At 34.0% G+C, this 20618-nt stretch overlaps 1 protein-coding gene across 8 annotated transcripts in view; it reads left to right on the top strand.

The window, feature by feature from the left end:
* The window catches only part of BIRC6 (baculoviral IAP repeat containing 6), a 307740-nt gene that overhangs the window by 105064 nt on the left and 182058 nt on the right, over positions 1 to 20618 (top strand). For 4 of the 8 annotated variants that reach the window (XR_002321676.2, XM_020972340.2, XM_020972338.2 and 1 more), the window contains exons 14-24: positions 1258 to 1389; positions 1863 to 1994; positions 6105 to 6283; positions 7807 to 7940; positions 8534 to 8695; positions 8793 to 8924; positions 10907 to 11004; positions 13257 to 13404; positions 15622 to 15755; positions 17135 to 17281; positions 19685 to 19872. Coding sequence is in view for 7 of the 8 variants with exons in the window: in XM_020972340.2 (XP_020827999.1) it covers positions 1258 to 1389; positions 1863 to 1994; positions 6105 to 6283; positions 7807 to 7940; positions 8534 to 8695; positions 8793 to 8924; positions 10907 to 11004; positions 13257 to 13404; positions 15622 to 15755; positions 17135 to 17281; positions 19685 to 19872 (1586 nt within the window). In the remaining variant the exon portion in view is untranslated. The remainder of the gene's footprint in view (positions 1 to 1257; positions 1390 to 1862; positions 1995 to 6104; positions 6284 to 7806; positions 7941 to 8533; positions 8696 to 8792; positions 8925 to 10906; positions 11005 to 13256; positions 13405 to 15621; positions 15756 to 17134; positions 17282 to 19684; positions 19873 to 20618) is intronic. The other 4 variants (XM_020972336.2, XM_020972335.2, XM_020972334.2 and 1 more) reach the window with 4 other exon arrangements.

Genomic DNA, 20618 nt, shown 5'->3' with positions numbered 1-20618 from the left:
TCTACTAGAAGAAGCCTTTCCCAGTACTTTTTAATTTTAATACCTGCTCTCCAAGATTTTCTCCAAGTTATTCTGTACATAGTTGTTTGTACATAGTTGTTTAAATGTTGTCTCCCTCCATTATAGTATGAGCTTCCTGAGAGTAGGGAGTGTGGTGTTTTGTTTTGTTTTGTTTTTTGCCTTTTTTTGTATCCTCAGCTCTTAGTATGGTGCCTGGCATATAGTAGGCACTCAATACTACAATAACTTTCTCATTTGTCCCCCTATCATGTATGTGTATATGTAAGTATATGTATAACGTGTACGTATGTGTCTCCAGATAGCTAGGTAGATAGATCCAGTGTCTCTCCAATCCATCAACTGATATCTTTAAAGCATAGCTCTGATTGTGTCATTCACCTGCTCAATAAATTTCAGTGGCTCCTTGTTGGTAACTTGGAAGGGAGCAGTTGCAGTTGAGTCATAAAGACAGAAACCTGATGTCAGAGATTGTAGAAGTGATTAAGATTAAGTGAAAAGGAAATTGCAAGGTAAACTTTTTTTTTTTGAGTTGGACATCGAAAGCAAGGAGAGGTATTGTCTGATAGCTTCAGGGTATGACTTGTTGGGTCAAGTGAAGATTGTTTAAAGGTGAAGGTCTTCACATGTTTGTAGGCACCAGGGATAGAGACAATATATAGAGGAAAACTGATAATTGGAGTGTTGTTGGGGAGGACAGGTTGTTGGGACAATCTGCTGGAGGAGACTGGAAGCATGAAGGATTCATACAGAGGGTATGAACTTAGTGAGGACAAAGATTCTTCATCAGATTTGAATTAGAGATGGAAACAATGGGGGATAATATCAGTTGATTTTGAATTGTAGGGAAATAGGAGCTTATTACCAGTGGCTTCCATTTTCTCAGTAAAGAATGAACCAAAGGTTTTTGCTGAGTGTTAGGGGATGGAAAGTCATCTTGTAGGAGGTTTCCCGAGTGGAGAAGGTTTGATGGACACATGATGTTTGTTATGTGATAGTAAATATAGCCTGTAACCAAGTTTGTTTAAAGATGTTTGCTTGTTAGTATGCTGTGAGCCAGATAACATATTTAGATCTAAGTAACTCTCAATAAAGTTATCAGTTTGTTTTGTGAAACAGATATAGTATTTCCCAGTTTATAGAAATACAGAAGTATTGACAATTCAGATGGAACAGAAAATATTAGAATTAAAGACACTTTGGTTAAAAATTAAGTCTGCTCATATTTCTATCCTCTAGAAACAGCAGTAGATAGGCAGATCACCTTTCCTTTATCTCCAGCTCTTAATATTGAAGTGGAGCAAAATGGGACGTCTTCTTTGGTTGAATTCAATGAAGAAATGCAGCACATGGATGTGGAAGAATCACAGTGTAAGTTGATTTGCTCAGTTCTTGTGCAGAAAAGTAAAGTTAGAATTAAAATTATGGCATGTTTCAAGCATTTTCAAAGAATAATACTTACATTTCATGTATAAAGAATTTTTAAGAATAAATTTAAAACCTAAGTATATATATTCAATTACAAGCTTTAATTTTTATTTTATCTTTGTAGAGAGTCGATAGATTTAACATTGTTGCAATATTGTAGAATTCTTTCCAAACTTGTTGAAATAGAAATTGACTTTTCAGTGGAAAGTAATTGCATAGTGGGTTTTTATCACCTGATCAATGATTTTTCACTCATTGCTGTGTCCAGTCATTTTTGATATTATAATTAATAATATTTTATATTATACGAACTTTAAGTAGACATATTATAAATAAAGCATTAGTATTGCTACATTCTATTCAGTAACTTGTTATTTCCATCAGTGTTTAAAAGAAAAAAAATCTTCTCATTTAAGGTCTTAGATTATGTCCTTTTTTAGAAGATCATAAGGAAGACATTTTATGTGGGCCTGTGTGGCTGGCTAGTGGCCTTGATTTATCAGGACATGCTGGGATGCTGACATTAACAAGTCCTAAGCTTGTTAAAGGTAAATTAATTTATTTTCCAAATCTTCAGTGTATTATAACATCCTCAGATTGGGAATAATTATTTCTTTATGGTAGATCACAGATAATCCATATCTTCTTACCTTGTTTAATTTATGTTTCTGTCCTTTAAAAATTTATAAACATCTACCTAATGCTTTGCAAGAGTTCGTGTTTTTAATTTTACAAAACAACTTTTAGTTGTATACCTTGTACTTGCAAGATTGTAGACATTTATGGAACTAAAAGCGTGTCATGTAGTTCATGTTCATTTTAATTCTGTTTCTTTTGGAAAAATCACAATGTAATATCTTTCTTAGCATGCAGTGTAATTTCATATTTACTATGTGTGAGACTGTGTTCCTTTTATGAAAGGAAGTACAAACAGAAATTATTCTTGTTTTCAGGGTACTTAAACTCCATCAGAAGATAGATTATGTACAGAAAAAAACCATCATACAAAATGCACTGTGAAAAGTATAGAGAAAAAAAGTATTTTGGGAATTTAGAGGGAAGGATATGATTTTTGTTGTTGTTGTATTGAGTGGATATGTGCTCTTTTTTTGAGGAATAGTACCTGAATTCCCAGTTAGGTGAGATTTCAACAGGTAGAATTGAGAATGGAATTGATTTTAGGCATTGGGAAAGGGTTGAGTAAAAGTATAATAAAACAACAAACGAATGAGTTTGTAGAATGGTCAGTAGTGGGACTGAATGAGCAGATCATGTAAAGGAAGAGGTTTATGAGATATAATTGGAAATACAGTCTGGAACCTTATGGATTGGGTTTAAATGACAGTGAACAATTTGGAAATTTGTCCAGTAGGAAGTAGATAGCTTTTCAACGTTTAGATGAATATCAAGCTTATACGGGCAGAACTCTTTTAATTAGGAGCATTTACATACCTGTCATTTATGGAGTAGAATAAAAGTTTGAATTCTAGAAGTCTAGATAAAAGGTAATAGAGGGTACTAGGGTAGTTTTAGTGTGAATGGCAATCCGAAGTAGGGGCTATATGCCAGTCTTGATATCAGCAAGTCAGGGTTTTGAAGAGCTTTAGATTTACATGCCAAACAAAGGCTTTGGAAAGGTAGAATAAGCTAGGTTTGAAGATTGGATACGGGGCTGATCCAGAAAGAGGGTTTAAAAAATGACCTTAATTTCAATTGTCTGAATACAATAATGCCATGAATAGAGATGGTAAAGCTGGGTAGAGGAACAGTTTTATAGGTAGATTTTGATTTTTGAATGTGTTTAATGTTGTGTACTAGTATGACTATTATTAAGTATATATTTGGTAGCCCGGAACATTTTCTACTATTACAAACTGTTGCTATGCATGTTTTGCCATAAACTGAACCTTTCTTTTGATCTTTGACCATGTTGGGATATATATCTCACAGTAGGATCTCTCAGTCAAAGCATATGGACATTTTATTCACTTTCTTAGCATAATTCCAAAATACTTTCCAAAACAGTTGGACTAATTCTTATTTTTTTTTACTTTATTTTTATTTTTTCAATTAAATAAGCATTTAAAAATTAATCTTGTTTCTCCTTGTTCTCTCCTCTTCTCCTTTCCACCCCCAATAGTAGGACCAATTCACAGCTCCATAAATTTGGTGTGCCTGTCTTTATACAACCCCTCCAACATTTACTATTACTATATTTTTCATCTTCTGATCAGGTAGCTGATCTGTTCTCTTCTGATTTTTTATGTTGTCACATAACTGTTTTGACCTTATTGTCCTATATGATGTAAAGAATTAGTCACATCCTAATTTCTGCTGAACTTTTACTGTTTTTCCAGCAAATCTTATTAAATAACGAGTTCTTTCCTAACTAATTTATGTTCTTGGGTTTATCAAGCACTAGATTATTTCATTAATTAGTTCTTCATGGTTTCTGATGTAGCTCGTTTCTTTGATGAGGCTCAATAGACTGAATGTGTGATTTATAAAAATAAAAAAGTCAACAAAATTAAAATTAGCACAAAGGAGGAAATCTTGAAAATTAGAGAAGAAATAAATCAATTGAAAAACAGGCTATAGAACTGAGAGGCAAAAATTTAAAAAAACAACAGTTCTTTGAAAAGGCTAACAAAATTGATAGGCCTTAGTTAAACTTGATTTGGGAAAAAAAAGAATGAAAATTAAATTAATAAAATAGATGAATAAGTTGAAGTTATAGCAAACTGAAGAGATAAGAATTATATCAGAACACTATATACCTCTACATGCCAGGAAAACTTAGAATTTATAGAAAATAGAAAGTTATCTGTTTGTAACCTTTAACTATCAGTTTGAGGAATGATTCTTATTCTCAAATATTTGCTTCAATTGCCTTGTCTAATATTTTAAATATTAGACCTTTATCAGAGTGATTTGCTGCAAAGATTCTTTTCCCTGAGTAACTGTTTCTTTTCTAATTTTGTGTTGATTTTGTTGGTATATAAACTTTAAAATTTTACATGATGGGAAATGCCTGTTTTATCTCCTCAGATCCATTTAGTCTAGTTTGGTCAAGAAATCTTTTGCTCTGTAGTTGTGAAAGGTGTCACCTTTTGTACTCTTGTAATTTGTGTATGATGTAACCTTTCATATCTAGGTCACATATTCTTGTGTAGCTTATAGACAGGGAAGGAAATAAGAATTTATTAAATACCAACTATGTACCAGGTGCTATGCTAAGCACTTTTAAAAATATCTGTTTTGAGTTTCACAATACTGTGATGTATCCCCATTTTACAGCTGAAGATACTGAGGCAGATAGGTTAAGTGACTTGCCCACACCTTGTTAAGTGCTTTCTTCATGGTACCACATAGCTGCCTCAGTTGTTTGTGGTATGTGACGTTGCTCTAAATTTAATTTCTGACAGACTGCTTTTCAGCTTTTCCTGCTATCATTGCATATATTCCTAAAAGTACTAGCAATTGCAGTAAATGAGAGAGAAAAATCAAAGGCGTCAGCGTAGGAAAAGAAGATTTTAAAAGTCCTGATTTTCTGGCAAAATTGTATTGCCCTGTTTACTGATTCTCTGGGATTTTTTCAGATTGCTTCCATAAAATTACAGGATTTATAGTAAACTCAGAAGAATAACTGCAGGCTTATGTAGCAGTGACAAAATCTAAGAGGGAATAACAGAAAGGGAAGTCCCATTCAAAATAGCTTCGTAATGCAAACTTGTGCCAGTATAATAAAAAAAATTATGCTGCCTAAAGTAATTTACAGATTTAATGATATACCAAAGTACTGATGGCATATTTTAAAGGTATGAGCAAAATAGCAAAATTTATTTGAGGGAAGAAAATAAATGGAAAGGCTTACAGTCTCCAGGGAAATGATGAAATATTAGGACTGAAGACGTAATAGCAGTTAGATACCTGAAATTATGCCATAGAGCATTAGATACAAAAATATTTAGAACTGACTAAGATCTGGGAATTAACTGCAGAAGGGTGTGTGTGTGTGTGTGTGTGTGTGTGTGTGTGTGTGTGTGTATGTATACGTAATGTTAGTATGTTTTTTTTCATGCCGCAATCATTTCCTTATGTATCCTCTCACATCTCCCTAATAAGGTCATCTTTTGTGACAAACAAAATCAGTTAACTAAAATTAAAAGACAAAATGTGTCTGTCATATCCAGCACCTGTATGCCTCTGCCTTACTGTTAAGAGAAGGGAAGTGCGTTTCATTTTCTCTGAGATCAGCATTTGTCTGTTTTTGAAGCCATTATGTATGTTGTTCTTCTGTTTCTGCCTGCTTTACTCTGCATCAGTTTCTGTAAGTCTTCCTGTATTTCTTTGAATTCCTTACATTTGCCACTTGTTATAATGCAATAAATGTTCTGTTACATTCACATATATCAGTTTGTTAAGTCATTTTATGATAATTGGACAGCCACTTGTTTCCACTTTTTCTTGACCATAAAAGAGTCTTGCTTTGAATATATATTTATATTGGGGACCTTAATTTTGGCATTTTACTTTCTTGGAGCATATATCCAGAATGGGCAATACATAGTGCTAGAGGCAGTGGGCATACCAAACTTAAAATGACACAATCCCAGCTTTCAAAGCTGTTGTCTTCATTTATTTTTTGTTTCTTCTAGGCATGGCAGGAGGAAAATACCGTTCGTTTTTAATTCACGTTAAAGCAGTGAATGACAGAGGAACAGAAGAGATTTGTAATGGTAACTTACGCCCTGTGGTAAGAATCCCATCCTTGAAACCTCAGAGTAACAAGGGGCATTCACTTGCTTCGCTCCTGGCAAAAGTTGCAGCAGGCAAGGTAAGAAAGAGTATCATTTTGAATACTAGCTCAGCTGTGTTAAACTTGAATAAAAACTAGTACAGGAACCAGAACATTTGTTTGAGAGTCAGGCTTTCTGATTTTGAAGCTTTTTCTTTGACTTTGGGAATGTCATATATCCTCTGCTATATATCTTTCTTCAAATAAAAAATATCCATATAACCAACCGTATAACAGTAGTTTGTAATGTATGTAGCCATGTTAAAGCAATTTAGGAGGAAAAAAATCAAGTTATTGTGCAGTGTTGGAATTTATTACATTGTACTTATAATCCTTTTTAGGGCTTCATTAAATTTTTTTTTATTAATAGAAGTTTGTTATAGATAAAGCTCCTTAGTTACTTCATACTGACTGAATGGTCCTTTTCTCACCCTGAATGTGAGTGAGAATGACTTATATCTGTAAAAAATCGTGTATGTTATTTCTAAAGGCATAACCTCAATCAAGTTCAGCACCATTCCGTTTTTGCTCTTGGTAGTCATGTTCAGGAGGATGATTTCTTAGTTCTTCTTGAAAAGTAAAATCCTGTAACTTAGGTATTTGAATTATCAATTAAGTATATTGTGGATGTTCATATGAGTGGTTCATTTTTACTGTGTTATATGTAATGGTCCATTTTTTAGTTTGTATAAATGGGAATTATGCTCTGTTCTTTCTGTAGAATTGTAATATAAATGACAAAAGTTTGAAATGACTGTAAAAGTAATTTTCCTAAGACTTATGTCTAATCAGATTACTCTTTGGTTGAATAACCTACAGAGGCTGTTTGTTACCTCTGGAAGCAAATATAAATATCTTTGTTTGACATTTGAATCTTTTCCCCATTTGACCCCTTCCCTCCTTTTCCTTCCCCTCTCTTCTTTTCCCTTCTTCCCCCTCCACTCCTAACCCTGCCCTGTTTCCACTCTGGCCTCTTTGCTGATTTGCACAAACAGTATTCCATCTTTGGTCTTCATGTATTTGTACTACCTTTCTCCTATATTTGGAATATGCTCTATTTTCTTGGATTCCTGGGTCCTTCAAAACTATGATTAAGTGCTACCCTTTACATAATGTCTTTCCTGGTTTCCCCTAGCTGCTGGTATACTCTCTTCCCAACCTATCTTGTATTCTTCTTATATACATTGTGTGTGTGTGTGTGTGTTTGTCTGTCTGTGTCTGTGTGTGTATGTTATTGTTGTCATCACCTCCATTTATAATATTAACTCTTTGAGGTCAGGTTTTTGTTTTAACTTTATTCTGTGTATCTACCCCACTTAGCAGAATGCTTGTCATATAAAAGGTTCTTAATAAATGCTTTTGGTGATATTCCCTTGCTCTTATGTTTTTATTTTATCCTAGGCATTACTTATGTCATTGAAGTCAGAATAAGGAATTAGAATGATTACAGCTTTAAATTAAGATAGATTTTTAAAAATGTAAACCCATTAACCCCCCCCCCCAAATGTGTATTGGTAGCAACTATTTTTCATATATTTATGAAATTTTTTCTGTGTGGTTAGGAAAAGTTATCTACTACAAAGAGTGAAACTGGTGCTTCCTCAAGAAAATCTGAAAACCTTCGGGGCTGTGATTTGTTGCAAGAAGTTTCAGTCACTATTCGTAGATTTAAGAAAACCTCAATTTCTAAAGAAAGGCAAGTGTATTCTATAGTAGGGAAAACAGAAGACTTATAATGGGGTGGTCATCTGTGTTCTAGTTTCAGCCCTACTAGTAACTAATTGTGTAACCTTGAGCTGTCCCCTCATTTCTTTGGGCCTCATCTATAAAAGGAGGTTGGATAGATTGAGCTTTGTTTCTTTCTTGTGCCAAAATTCTTTTTTTGTAGTATTAATTGCTGGAGGACTCTGGTTTAAACTTGTTTTTAAAGTTTCCTTTAAGTTGATGTGAAAATAAGTTTGTCCCTTTCTAAAAATTATTTAATCACTGATCATATTAGTGTCTATAAAAGTAGTTTACATATCTGTATATAGTATCCTGTGCCTTATTTAAGATGAACTATTACTCAGCTGTAGTTCTGTGGGAAATAAAGCATCTGTGCTTGAATTTTAGATCTGACACTCAGTACTGGTGTGGTTTTGGGCACACCAGTCTTTGCTGGAACTCAGTTTTCTAGGCTATAAATTGGGGTTATTATGAAGTTCGGATGATCCTAATATTTGTGATGTTAGAGGTAATTTCATTTTAAGAATTTTATTATTCTCGCTAATGCACTAATCATTTCTGTAGGGTGCAACGATGTGCCATGTTACAGTTTTCAGAGTTTCATGAGAAGCTCCTTAACACACTCTGCAGAAAATCAGATGATGGTCTAACTACAGAACATGCACAGAGCCTTGTGTTGGATACCTTGTGCTGGTTGGCTGGAGTCCATTCAAATGGACCTGGAAGGTAGTAAGATTTCATTTATTGCCTGTCCTTTATCTTACTAAAATTGAATGCTATGTGATGGGATTTTCAACAGTCTAACTTTCTGTTTATTTTTCAGCTCAAAGGAAGGAAATGAAAGCTTGCTTTCCAAGACACGTAAATGTCTTTCTGACATAGTACGTGTTTGCTTCTTTGAGGCTGGACGAAGTATAGCCCATAAGTGTGCCCGATTCTTAGCTTTATGCATAAGGTTGGTGATTCTTTTAACTTAGAAGTTTATATTATATGTTCATGCACACACAGTTTTGACATATTGTTTTATTTACAGTTTAATGGTATTAAAAAGTATGAAAATTTTAAAAATTACATACCTGAGTAATAGACATTGATGGAATGTACCTTGAAAGTGCATCTAATATGTCCTCTACCTTCAGACAAGAACCACCTAAAGCATCCTAGTCAAACGTTTCACTTTATTTTTAAAGGCCTGCACGGAAGGAGGTTCTACTCACTCTGGGTGATTCTCATTTTTTATAAAAATTCACTTTCAGAAGTTATTTTTATTTATTCCTTTGTGCATCATCAGCATTAGACCATTTTTTTTTACTTTTATTCTCTTCTCTGTGGCTGTAGAAAACAATTGATCATCATGCTGTTGCACATACATAATCGCATTTCTAGGACCATCCCTCACCCTTATATTCTACAGGCTAAATAACCACAATTCCTTTAACCTTTCCTCATAGGTCCTGTTTTCCAATCCTTTAACCATCTTCGTGGCTTTCCTCTGAACCCTCTCCAAGTTTTTCCACGTCTGTCTTAAGTTGTGGAACCCAGAACTGTATAAATTTTGCCATGTACAGTGCCTTCAGTTGTGTAGTGCGTATGATCATTATTGGAGGGGTAGGTGGGGGAATTTGAACCATAGATTCACTTAGGTTGGGGTACAGAGTGTGTTTTCCTTTATTCATGTTTACCTTTACTTTTTTATTTGTTTCCAAGTACTCTTCTGCCGTTATATATAATCTTGTCCCATGTTTCAACAATTCAGCATGTTTTCTGTCAAATCATCAGATGAGATCATTTTTAGTAACATTAAATAGTACTTGACCCATGACTCTTCTTTGCAGATAACCCTTTGTTATATTTCATGGGGTCTGAATCGCACCACTTATAAATATTCTTTTGATTATGGTCCTCTAATGAAACATGTAGCTAGCCCCTGTCATGTTAATTTGTGTACCTTGAGGAACATAATCAGAAATCTTGCCAAAGTTGAGATGAAAGGCATTTTTTCTTTTTTCTGTAATCTTCCTACATACTAATTCTGTCATATATGAAAATTATATTAAAATTGTGGCTATTTTGGGGAGTTACTTCTGGTGTTTGGAATTTGATTCCTTCGTGTTTTTTTCCTGATCTTTGTATTTTTCTTTAAAGGCAGTTTGAAAGTACTTTATGGATATAGTAAAACTGTTAATTTTGTGTGAATGTGTATCAAACTCTAAGGTTAATAGGCCAATGAGGATTTTAAGCTCCTAGAGAAAAGTAGTATATATTAAACATGATATTATTATTTCATCTTTTATTTTCAGACATTACCTGTGGTTCTGTCCATTACGAAGTGATTCTGTAAAGCTGGAAAAAAGACTGAGGTTTCTAGGATAGGCCTCCTTAGGTGTTTTCAGTTGGAGGCTCTGTCCTGTGTTGTATAGAATTTTTTTAATAGCCCTTGATTTGCAGAAAATACTGTAGGCATTTTCCTTTCACCCCTATTTACTTATTTGGTTTGTTGAGATAAGGGGCTTAAAGGAGAATAAAACAAGAGTGGTGACACCTTCCTTTTGAATATCTCTTTTGGTCAGAGTGGTTGAAAAAGCATTTAAAAGGTTAGACACAATATTTGGAATGCTAGTTATCCTGACAGGTACTACCATTGAACATGGCCTTAGAGCCTGATAAAAATTTTCTCTTGTCGTAAACTAAATCATTGAGACCTCTAATTACTAAACACATTTTGGTATCATAGGATCATAGATTTAGAACTGGCTAAAAGTATCTTTAGAATATTTGGGAATGTTTTGGGCAAGTCAGTTAACATTCTTGGCTTCAATTTTCTTAAAGAGATTGGATTAGAGAATCTCTTTAAAGTCCCCTTCCTGAGTTCTGAATCCTGCATTCTGTGATCACAGAGTGTTACTCAAATGTGTGTTTTTATTTTTGTTTTGATAGCAATGGCAAATGTGACCCAAGTCAACCAGGATTTGGATCTGTTCTGTTGAAGGCTTTACTTGACAATATGCCGCTTTTACCTGCAGCTGCTACTGGTGGTATGTGAAAATAAACCTTCTAAAATAAAAAAAAATCCAAGTATTGTTAACTTTATTTTTCAATTCTTCTGTTTTTGTTTTATATTTCTCTTCATTGGCTATCTTTTATTTTCTTCTTCTTTTGGTTTGTTTGCTGTCTCAGTGATTATTAACTCCTCTAAGAGTTGAAAGGAAAAATAAAATCTTCTCATTCATTTTTTCTACTGATTATCTCCATATTTAGGATTGATGATTTAGTGGGTATGGGTACAGACCATCATCCATGCTTCCCTTATTCATTTCCTTTTGTGATTCTGTAGTAGGAAATAGGATTCCCATAATAGTCTTCTAGGCCTTTTTCTACTTGATGGAAAGTGATAAACATGTAGTCTTCCCACTTGTTAATTTGTGCTCTTGAGACGCGACTGGTTTATCTTCTTTTCTTGTCATTTATATCTTTATGTCTTTCACTTCATATTTGTATAGATGGTGTTTGTAATTTAACGCCCTGTCCATCTTTTCTTACTCTTTGGATTATTTGCCATTTTGATTCTTCAGTGATCATGGTATCCAGTTCAGTTTCACAATCACTTTTTGAGTGCCTGCTAAATTAGGTCTGTGCTGGCATTGGGGATACAGTGACAAAACAAAACAAAAAATCCCTTTTCTCAGAGTACTTATGGTCATCTGTTAAATGATTTGTAGGTATATTGTATTATTGTCTGAATATTACTGTTGAAAAAAAGTTGTTTTGTAGTGGAGTAGCTGTGAATGATTTTCAGTATACTATACTCTTTACATACATGATCTGGTCTATTCCGCTTTTTAATTCTGAAACTCATTTCTATTCATTGAATACCTGCAGTGCTTAAGATATGTATATGGATGTACTTACCATCCATCCAGTTGTATGTAATAATCTGGGCAGTGTATATTTTTCATCCTTTTGCTGTTACCTGAAATCAGTTACTAGGCCAAGCTTTTGAATGGCCATGGATCTCATTGATTCTTTAGTGTTCTTATATGTTATCATCTGTAAACATGAATATGTGGAGAATCTCACTATTTATACAGAATCCCTCTTCAATTTAGACTTTTCCTAGCATGTCTTCTATGGCCTTGATCAAAGACTTTGAGTCTTTTTCAAGCTTCTATTGATAATTGATCATCGAGGGGATTATTATCTTGGCAACAAGTATACTTAAGTTTTCAGTAATTTATTTCTTCTTGAGCCTCTGTCTTTGAAGTTAGTGTTTTAGCTAATATTCCTAATGGTCTGGTTTCCTTCTTCATGAGTACTGCAATGGGAGATAACCAAGATGACATGATGCTACCCGTTGCTATTGGGTACACAATGAAACCAATTTTGCCAATGCCTGTATTTTCCCTCCTATGGAAAACCTGTGAGCTGTTGTTAATGTTTTTCTGCAACTTCCTCTTTTCTGGTTTCCTTTGTAGTGAGATTGTTCGAGTCAGTATAGTATAGTTCCTCCAGCAAATATTGGAGGTAGATTTCACATTTAGAGTTAGTACTAAGAGTTAATGATTATAAACTGTCCAAGAACTTTCTAAATATTAGCATCTTCTGTCTTGTTCTCTGTTACTCTGTCATTGTTGCTTCAGAAAAAGAAGGGGTCTTCATGGGAGTATGGGCTGTTTTATGGACTTGCCTGTTTCATGTGTCAACCTAGGCGAAACTTTTAATTATCTAGTAATGAGAAGCCTCTCTGTACTTAAATCAGTTGATGCTCGTATCTCTTCCCAAACCTTCCTAGCTTAGGTAAGACCTAGAAGAGCTTTGTGTTCTTCCTACATAATCGTTAAGGGTTTGTCAATGCCATGCTGAGCCATTGGATATTAGGACTCTGTGGTGCCTGTTATCATTCATTATCATCTCATGTAAAAATTTTGATAATGGATTCAAATATTCTTTTTTTAAAAAGTGATAGTAGCATCTGTTACATTCCTTTTTATTTTGTCTCTGGATGTTTAACATTATTTTATCTTAGCATTGTTATTCTTTTCCAGTAGTATTTTGGGTTTAATAATTTTAATCTTAATTTTATTCATTTACAAAGACTACTTTATCTAACGTAGCTTAGTTTCATCCATTTAAGGGCTTTATATTTAGTTTGTTTCCTTTCATATAGTTTTCCTTTTACTATGAATGGCAGATTATAAGTAGGCTAGGGTTCTTTGTTGATACACTCAAAACATAGAGCATCTCTGACTTCACCACAAAATTGTGTAACTCTGTTTTTCTGTGCTTTTAGGATCTGTATACTGGTATTTTGTCTTGTTGAATTACGTTAAAGATGAGGATCTGGCTGGCTGCAGTACTGCTTGTGCATCTTTGCTCACTGCTGTGTCCAAGCAGTTACAGGAGAGGTTAACACCGATGGAAGCTTTACTTCAAACCAGGTACTTTAAGTAATTTGGTTCCTTTTAGGCTTACTTTCAATATCTCCTTAGTTTAATTAATTTTTGAATGCTTCAGACACTTAGTAGCTATGTGATCCTGGGCAAGTCACTTCCTCTTCGGTAAACCGAGCTAGAGAAGGAAATGGTAAACCACTCCAGTATCTTCACCAAGAAAACTCCAAATGGGGTCACGAAGAGTCAGAACTGAAAATGACTGAACAACAAGTTCTAGAGCATTCCTTAAGGTTCTGAAAAATTAATAACTCACCTAAGGCACAATGCCAATAAGTGTCAGCTGCAGACCTTGAACATAGATCTTCTTGACATGGCGGCCTGCCCTTTATTCGCTGTATGAAGCTTCTCATTGTTACTGTTTATCTTTGTGCTTGCTTTAGGACAGAAAAGTACAAGAGAAATAATTAGATGACTTGATTCTGGAGTAGTAGGCCAGAGAAGAAAGAAATCCTATGAACATGTAATATGGTTGCAGTGGAAGGAGATAGGAGAAGTCTCAGCTTCCCAGACTGGCAAAAGAAAATGAATAGCATTAACATTGGACCTGACTCAAGGTCTAGGAATGTCCTATCACAGTTTTATTTGCAGAAGGCAATCCCCCCCCCCCATTTAAAAATATATATTTTTAATTTATGGAATAAAGCAAGCATTTCCATAACATAGTACAACAAACAATTTTTTTTCGCACTGCACATGTACTGTCTACAACTTGCTGTTCCTTTTAATATATGCAAAATTATCGTGTAAATTTCATTTTTTTCTTCCCCTCCCCTCCACCCCCTGTCCTAGAGATGGCATTAGACATAAAGTGTGTGTGTGTGTGTGTGTGTGTTTGTATGTGTGAAATTGTTCTACGCATACTTCTATTTATCAGTTCTTTCTCTAGATGCAGATGGTGTCTTTCTTTTTTATGTCCTTCATAGTTATTTATAAAAGTCAAAATGACTTAGTCACAGTCATTCTTAAAACAATATTGTTGTTACTCTATATAGTGCTCTCTTGGTTCTGCTCATTTTGTTCTTCGTTATTTTGTGCATGTCTTTCCATGCTTTTCTAAAATCATTGAGCTCATTGATTATGACCCTTCATTTTCTTGGCCCCTGTTCTGAATTCTCTCTCTCAGTCTTCTTTTTGACCTCAGAGACCCTTTTCTTCTTACTTCTCTCCAGGCCCTATCTTGCTCCTTGTGACAAACCATGTGCCCCAGGGTAGGGCAGAATGAGAGGAAATGTGTTGCTGATATACTAATTTAGAACTCTGTTTTCCTGTAGAGTAATCATTACAAATTATGGCTGAGAGGACAGCATCTTACTATGTCTCCTATTTGTAACATGTCCTGAGAAGCAGGCATTTGGCACCCTCCCCATCCTCCTCCGATATATGCATGTGTCTGTGTGTGTGTGTGTGTGTGTGTGTGTGTATATTTGTGTATATATACATATATAAATTTATATAAATATGTATACATATATGTAAATAAAATGTTGCAAGATGCAAACACACACAAAAATATAAGTAATTTCTATGGTGACGTTTCCTGTGTTCCAACAACTGACTTAAAAAGATATTTTTGATATATAAACTTATAAATTAGTACTGTCCATGCTAAGTAGGGAACAAAGAAGTACTGTTGTGAACTTTTTATAGTTTTTTAAAAATAGAATATTTATATTAAACTGGGCTACATGGCATATCAGTAAACAAAATTTTTTTTTAAATTAAGCCTTTATGAATCTGTTAAGAGATGTATTATATTTCAACTAGAAATTGTTTTTCATAAATTTATCATTTGAAAAAATAAAAATTTATAGAATGAAAACTAGATATCCTGAAAAATAAATTTTTAAAAAGAGGACCTTCCCATCCCATGAAAATATTATTAGTTTCATTTTATGCAGGCATACACTAGAACTCTCAAATTTGAAAGCAGGCCTTTATTCAGGTTTTTTCATTTTTCATTCATTTTTTGAAAAATTGATTCAATATCTAGTATGTACAAGTCATTGCTATAGATCTTGTGGGAAATAGAATAATGACTTAGCCATCATATCTGTAATTTGTATCTTACTTTTTAGTTGGAGAAATCATATGTAGACAAGTAACAAGAGGTTAAAATGGTCCTAAGTGAGGTATGAGTGAAGTTTCATTCTTGGAAATCTTTTTATTCATTTTAAATAGATTGATTCATTTCTTCTTTTTCAGATATGGATTATATAGCTCTCCATTTGATCCAGTTCTCTTTGATTTGGAGATGAGTGGCTCTTCTTGTAAAAATGTGTACAACAGCAGTATTGGTGTACAGTCAGATGAAATTGATCTCTCAGATGTCCTTTCAGGTATAATCATTTTTTTTAAACCCCAAATCTGTAATATTGATAAAATGGAGTTTGAATTTTCCTAACCATACAGCTAATTAGATTTTTGGCTGATTATACAGTGATATAAATGTCACTGTTTGATTTCTACTTTTTCTCTCATTCATCATCCATTTCATTTTCCTCCTGCATGTTTGCTTAAGGGAAACTGATCTCCAGAGTGTTATCAACTGCCATGAACATGGTTAGGAGAGTTGTTTGAAGCCAGATTGTCCGATTCTGAATACTCTGTTATTAAATTAATAGGATAGAATAGAAGAGGAAGACCCAAAAGTAACCCCATGAGTGGTATGAAAAGAGAGATGTTTTTATTACATAGTCTGATATACATAAATTGCTGAAGAAAACCTGTTGGGGGGGGGGTTTCATTTCACTTTAAATTGGGCTTTAACAGAAGCTTGAGAGCCTACAGAGAGTCTTTTTTATATGTCCCTGTCCAGAAGCAAAAGGTGAAATGGCATTTACCCAGAAAAGCTAGCTGGTGATTTTATAATAAAAGTATGTGAAGAAGAGATAAAATTCAAACAGCAATTTGTTGGAGACATATTGTAGAAGTCTTTAAATGCCAGGCTTATGGTTTTGCATTTTAGCCTAGAGAAAAATAGAGAATTTCCAAAGAATGTTGAGTGGGATATTTATGTCATGTGTCTGACAAGAATTTTAACTTGTGGACTACAGGAGGTAAGGGAGAAAAAAATAGTCAAGTTTGACCCACCTAGTTGACATTTAAGAGGAAATGTCTAGTGACTTGCTAGAGATATGGTTCTACAGTTAACCTCAAGTATCTTTGTGATTTGTAATATTATAGGGATCCATATAATATTGGAGTCATATTCTAATGGTAGAGGTGATTTTTTTAAACAAGTAAAAGTGGAAAGTGAGATTTTGTTAAGGGCCGCATTTAGATATGATCTCTTGAAGGGAAATTACATCTAAGCTACTCAAGATACAAATGTTCTTTCTCCTCTGATTTTATAGCCTTTATTATTTGTGACAGTTACATAATACATTATGTGGCATTTAAGTTGTGTCTTGTTTTATTACTAGCAATTTCAACCCTTACCTGACAAAATCCTATCATGACTGGTAGCTTATATTATCCATACTAGTCCATTCCATAGTGAACATATCCATAGAAGAAGACAAAGGATGACATACTTTTAAATTCTGTTGTATACCATAATGTTCAGGGTGGGGATTTTTAACTAGCAAAAAAATGCCCTTACTTTTATCATCTGGGGCAGCAAGTGCAATAGCTCTTAGTGTTCTAATAATAACTTGTTTTTATTTTTAAACATTTAAAGTTGTCATTGTATATAATGGAACTTGTTCTGTTGTAGGGAATGGCAAGGTTAGTAGCTGCACAGCTGCTGAGGGTAGTTTCACTTCTCTGACTGGACTCCTCGAAGTTGAACCTCTGCACTTTTCTTGTGTTTCAACCAGTGATGGAACAAGGATAGAAAGGGATGATGCAAGTACGTTTACTGGTATATACACTCTTTATTATTTTATATATACACTTATACAGTTCAAATAGAGAAATGAAGTGTGTTTTATGCCTTCTTGTGGAGCAGAAAATTATATATTTATCCTGAGGACTATTTTTGAAGAGGATAGGTCTTATTTATGTCATTTTCATGACTGAAGAATATTTCTCTCATCCTCACATCATGTTGTTTAATTTTACCTCTGCTCATACTGTTATCAGATGTCTGTACATATGACAGTATATATATATATATATATATATTTCATGTATTTTAAATTACTGCAATCACATTTATCTTACTGTGTTGATTTGTGTATGATTTTTAAAAGATATTTTAGGGTGAAAAAGAATTCTTTTAAATTAGTGTGAAAGAGTGTATGTTTTAGCTATGCATTGTTTCTTTTTAAAGGAATTAATATACTTTGAAATTTTATAACTAAATGTTAGCCATATTCCCCTTTACGTCTCTTTCCCCACTTGTATTTCTTTCCGAAAGTATTGTCTACTTTCAAATGACAAGCTTCTTGTGAGTACAAATAAGGATATGTGTAGTTAATTTTCAGATCTGTTCCTATAGACTAATGCTGCAGGCACAACAGGCTAGCCAGAGCACAGTTCTTAATGCCAGACTGTTTCAGTTTTTCCTCCTGTTACTAACATGATCAGACAGAGGAAACATAAGTACATCTGCAGTTTATTTTGGTGAAATGTCAGTGTTACATTACAGTATTAGTGCTTATTTTTCAGCAACAGCTGACTATTTAACTGTGTAGGTGACTGGAGGGATTAGAATTATTTATTTCGGGGCAGCTAGGTGGTGCAGTGGATAGAGCACCGGTCCTGGGTTCAGGAGCCCCTGAGTTCAAATGCGGCCTCAGACACATAACACTTACTAGCTGTGTGACCCTGGGCAAGTCACTTAACCCCATTGCTTGCCCCCCAAAAATTATTTATTTCTCAGTTTTCACTAAGACTTTAATAGTTGGTATTGAGAGTATTTCTAACCTTTTTCTTAAGAGGACTTGGATCCTCCATAAGCTTTTAGATCTTTCTATCCTTCCATCCATTCATCTTTAAAAAGACCTTTTATTTCCTAAAGAACCATTAACTCTTTGTCTGGCTCTTTGAGCACCTTGCTCATTATCAGAAGACAAGGGCGATGTAATTAAGATAAAGCAAAGTATACTTAATTCTTTTAAGAGAGAATTTATTGCAATGAGGCAGTGGGCTATTTTCTTCTTTTTGTTGGATTGTCCCTATAATTGAATTGATTTTCATGAAACAGTTAAAAAAGTGCTCCTCCCCACAAACATTGAAGGTAAAATGTCTGTGATTGTTTTCAGTACTGAAAAATAGTTGATATTTCTTTCAGTGCTACAAGGCATGCTTCAGATTCTATTAACAGTAACTGGTGAGAAACTGTCCATATTAATTATTTTGCTGATATTTTGTTGTCTGGAACTATTTGTTATAAAGTTATAACTTCAGTGTAACAGCTAGCTTATTTTTAATTTGACTCGGTCTCAAGTCAAATTGCCACTCAAGATGCTGGCAGATATAGTAATTGACACCAGCACTTTAGAGATTATAACTAGTTTTAACTCACATTTGTGACTTTGAGGGTTATAAAGCACTTTATTCACATGGGGTGAGTAGTGCAAGTAATATTTTCTCTTTTCTTACAGATGTAGAAATTGGTCTTTTAGAGGTTAAGTGATGTTCTTATGATTAGTCAGCTATTTAAGTATCTTGAGTGTAGGATCTGAACCTAACTCTCTTAGCTTTAACTCCAGAGAATTCTACTCACTAGATGTCCATTTCCACTAAATTTACCTTGGCACATTTAGTTAAGCTATTATTTCTGGGCAGGCCATATCTCATGTGTTCAGGAAGTGTTTTCTTTATCAGCAGAAACTACATAAATACTAGGTTTTATATCAGGGTTTATTGTTGCACAAGGTTAATGTTTTGCTATAACTTAAAAAAATGAAAACTAACTTTAGTACACTCCCATTTATCCTGGATGATTAAGAAATGGGCTGATTCTTTTTTAAAACAAATTTCTGGTTAACTCAGCTTATCATTTTTAAAGTAGTAGAAGAAAGAAAATTCCTTGATATTGTACTCACATTCATATACTTTTAATTTTTTTTATTTTTGAATTTAGAAGGAACCTTTACATTTTAAATGTTTATCATTGTGACATAAGTTACTTTGTATATCATCAGAGTGCATTATGGATATTCATGTTTGCTGTTATAATTCTGGATAAATAGCAGTTCTTTTTTCACTTACTTATATTCAGATTTTTTAAAAAATAAAAACTGTTACTGTATGAACCTCGTCTTCATCCTTGTTTGTGTGTGTGTGTCTGTGTGTGTTGTTTTTTGTCTTATGCCAGTGAGTTCCTTCGGGGTTACCCCCGCAGTAGGCGGCCTCTCCTCGGGGACTGTTGGGGAAGCTTCGACCGCCCTGAGTTCAGCAGCCCAGGTAGCTTTGCAGTCTCTCTCTCATGCAATGGCTTCAGCTGAGCAACAGCTCCAGGTGCTGCAAGAGAAACAGCAGCAGCTTTTGAAGCTTCAGCAACAGGTTGGAGACTCTTTGGCTATTTATTTATGATGTCTCTAAACTTCAAAAGCTGAGAAAAAGTCCTCAAATAAAATTGGCCATTCTTCCTCGTCAAAGAAAATGAGGAAACTGAGATAAGCCAATTGTAATAGTTGCTTAAATAACTGACAATATGTGGTTTACAAACAACTTGGATGGTCACCTTAAAATGAGTTTATGCTCTTTGAAATCATTAAATCAGTTATTTGATTCTATTGAGTATGTGTGTGACGGAAAACTAGTAGTACTCTTCATGCACTCTGGAAGGGAATCACATCTCTACTTGTACAATTTAAATTCTTATATTAAGATCCTAGTGATAGACAAATTTCTGTTTTCATGGCACTCATGATTTAGGGCTGTGTTTAATGGCAATTTGCATTATGTTTTCTGAAACATCAGTACACTTACAAAGTGTGCTTTAGCTATTTAATTTTTATTTAAGTACAAGATGCCAAAATTTGAAGTTGCATTGTTTTTAAAAATTTTTTACATGAAAATGACATTTCTTCCTCTATTCATTTATTCTGAACAGAGCTTCCCTCTCATTCCTGCTTTCACATCTATGCTTTCTGTCCTCTCCCTAAAACCGCTATCCTTTACAACTCCTTTACTTTTTAGGGAATGTTATAAAATAATTTTGTTAAAAATGTTTTATATTATTTTATTTGCTTTAATGTCAACTTCAGTTAAGGATTGGCTTATTTAAAGTGAGGATTTTACGTAAA

The sequence above is a fragment of the Phascolarctos cinereus genome, unplaced genomic scaffold (genome assembly GCF_003287225.1).
Source record: "Phascolarctos cinereus isolate Bilbo 61053 unplaced genomic scaffold, phaCin_HiC Scaffold_2;HRSCAF=192, whole genome shotgun sequence".
NCBI lineage: Eukaryota > Metazoa > Chordata > Mammalia > Diprotodontia > Phascolarctidae > Phascolarctos > Phascolarctos cinereus.
Note: the sequence above shows the minus strand (reverse complement) of the source record. Positions and strands in the feature narration are given on the sequence as shown.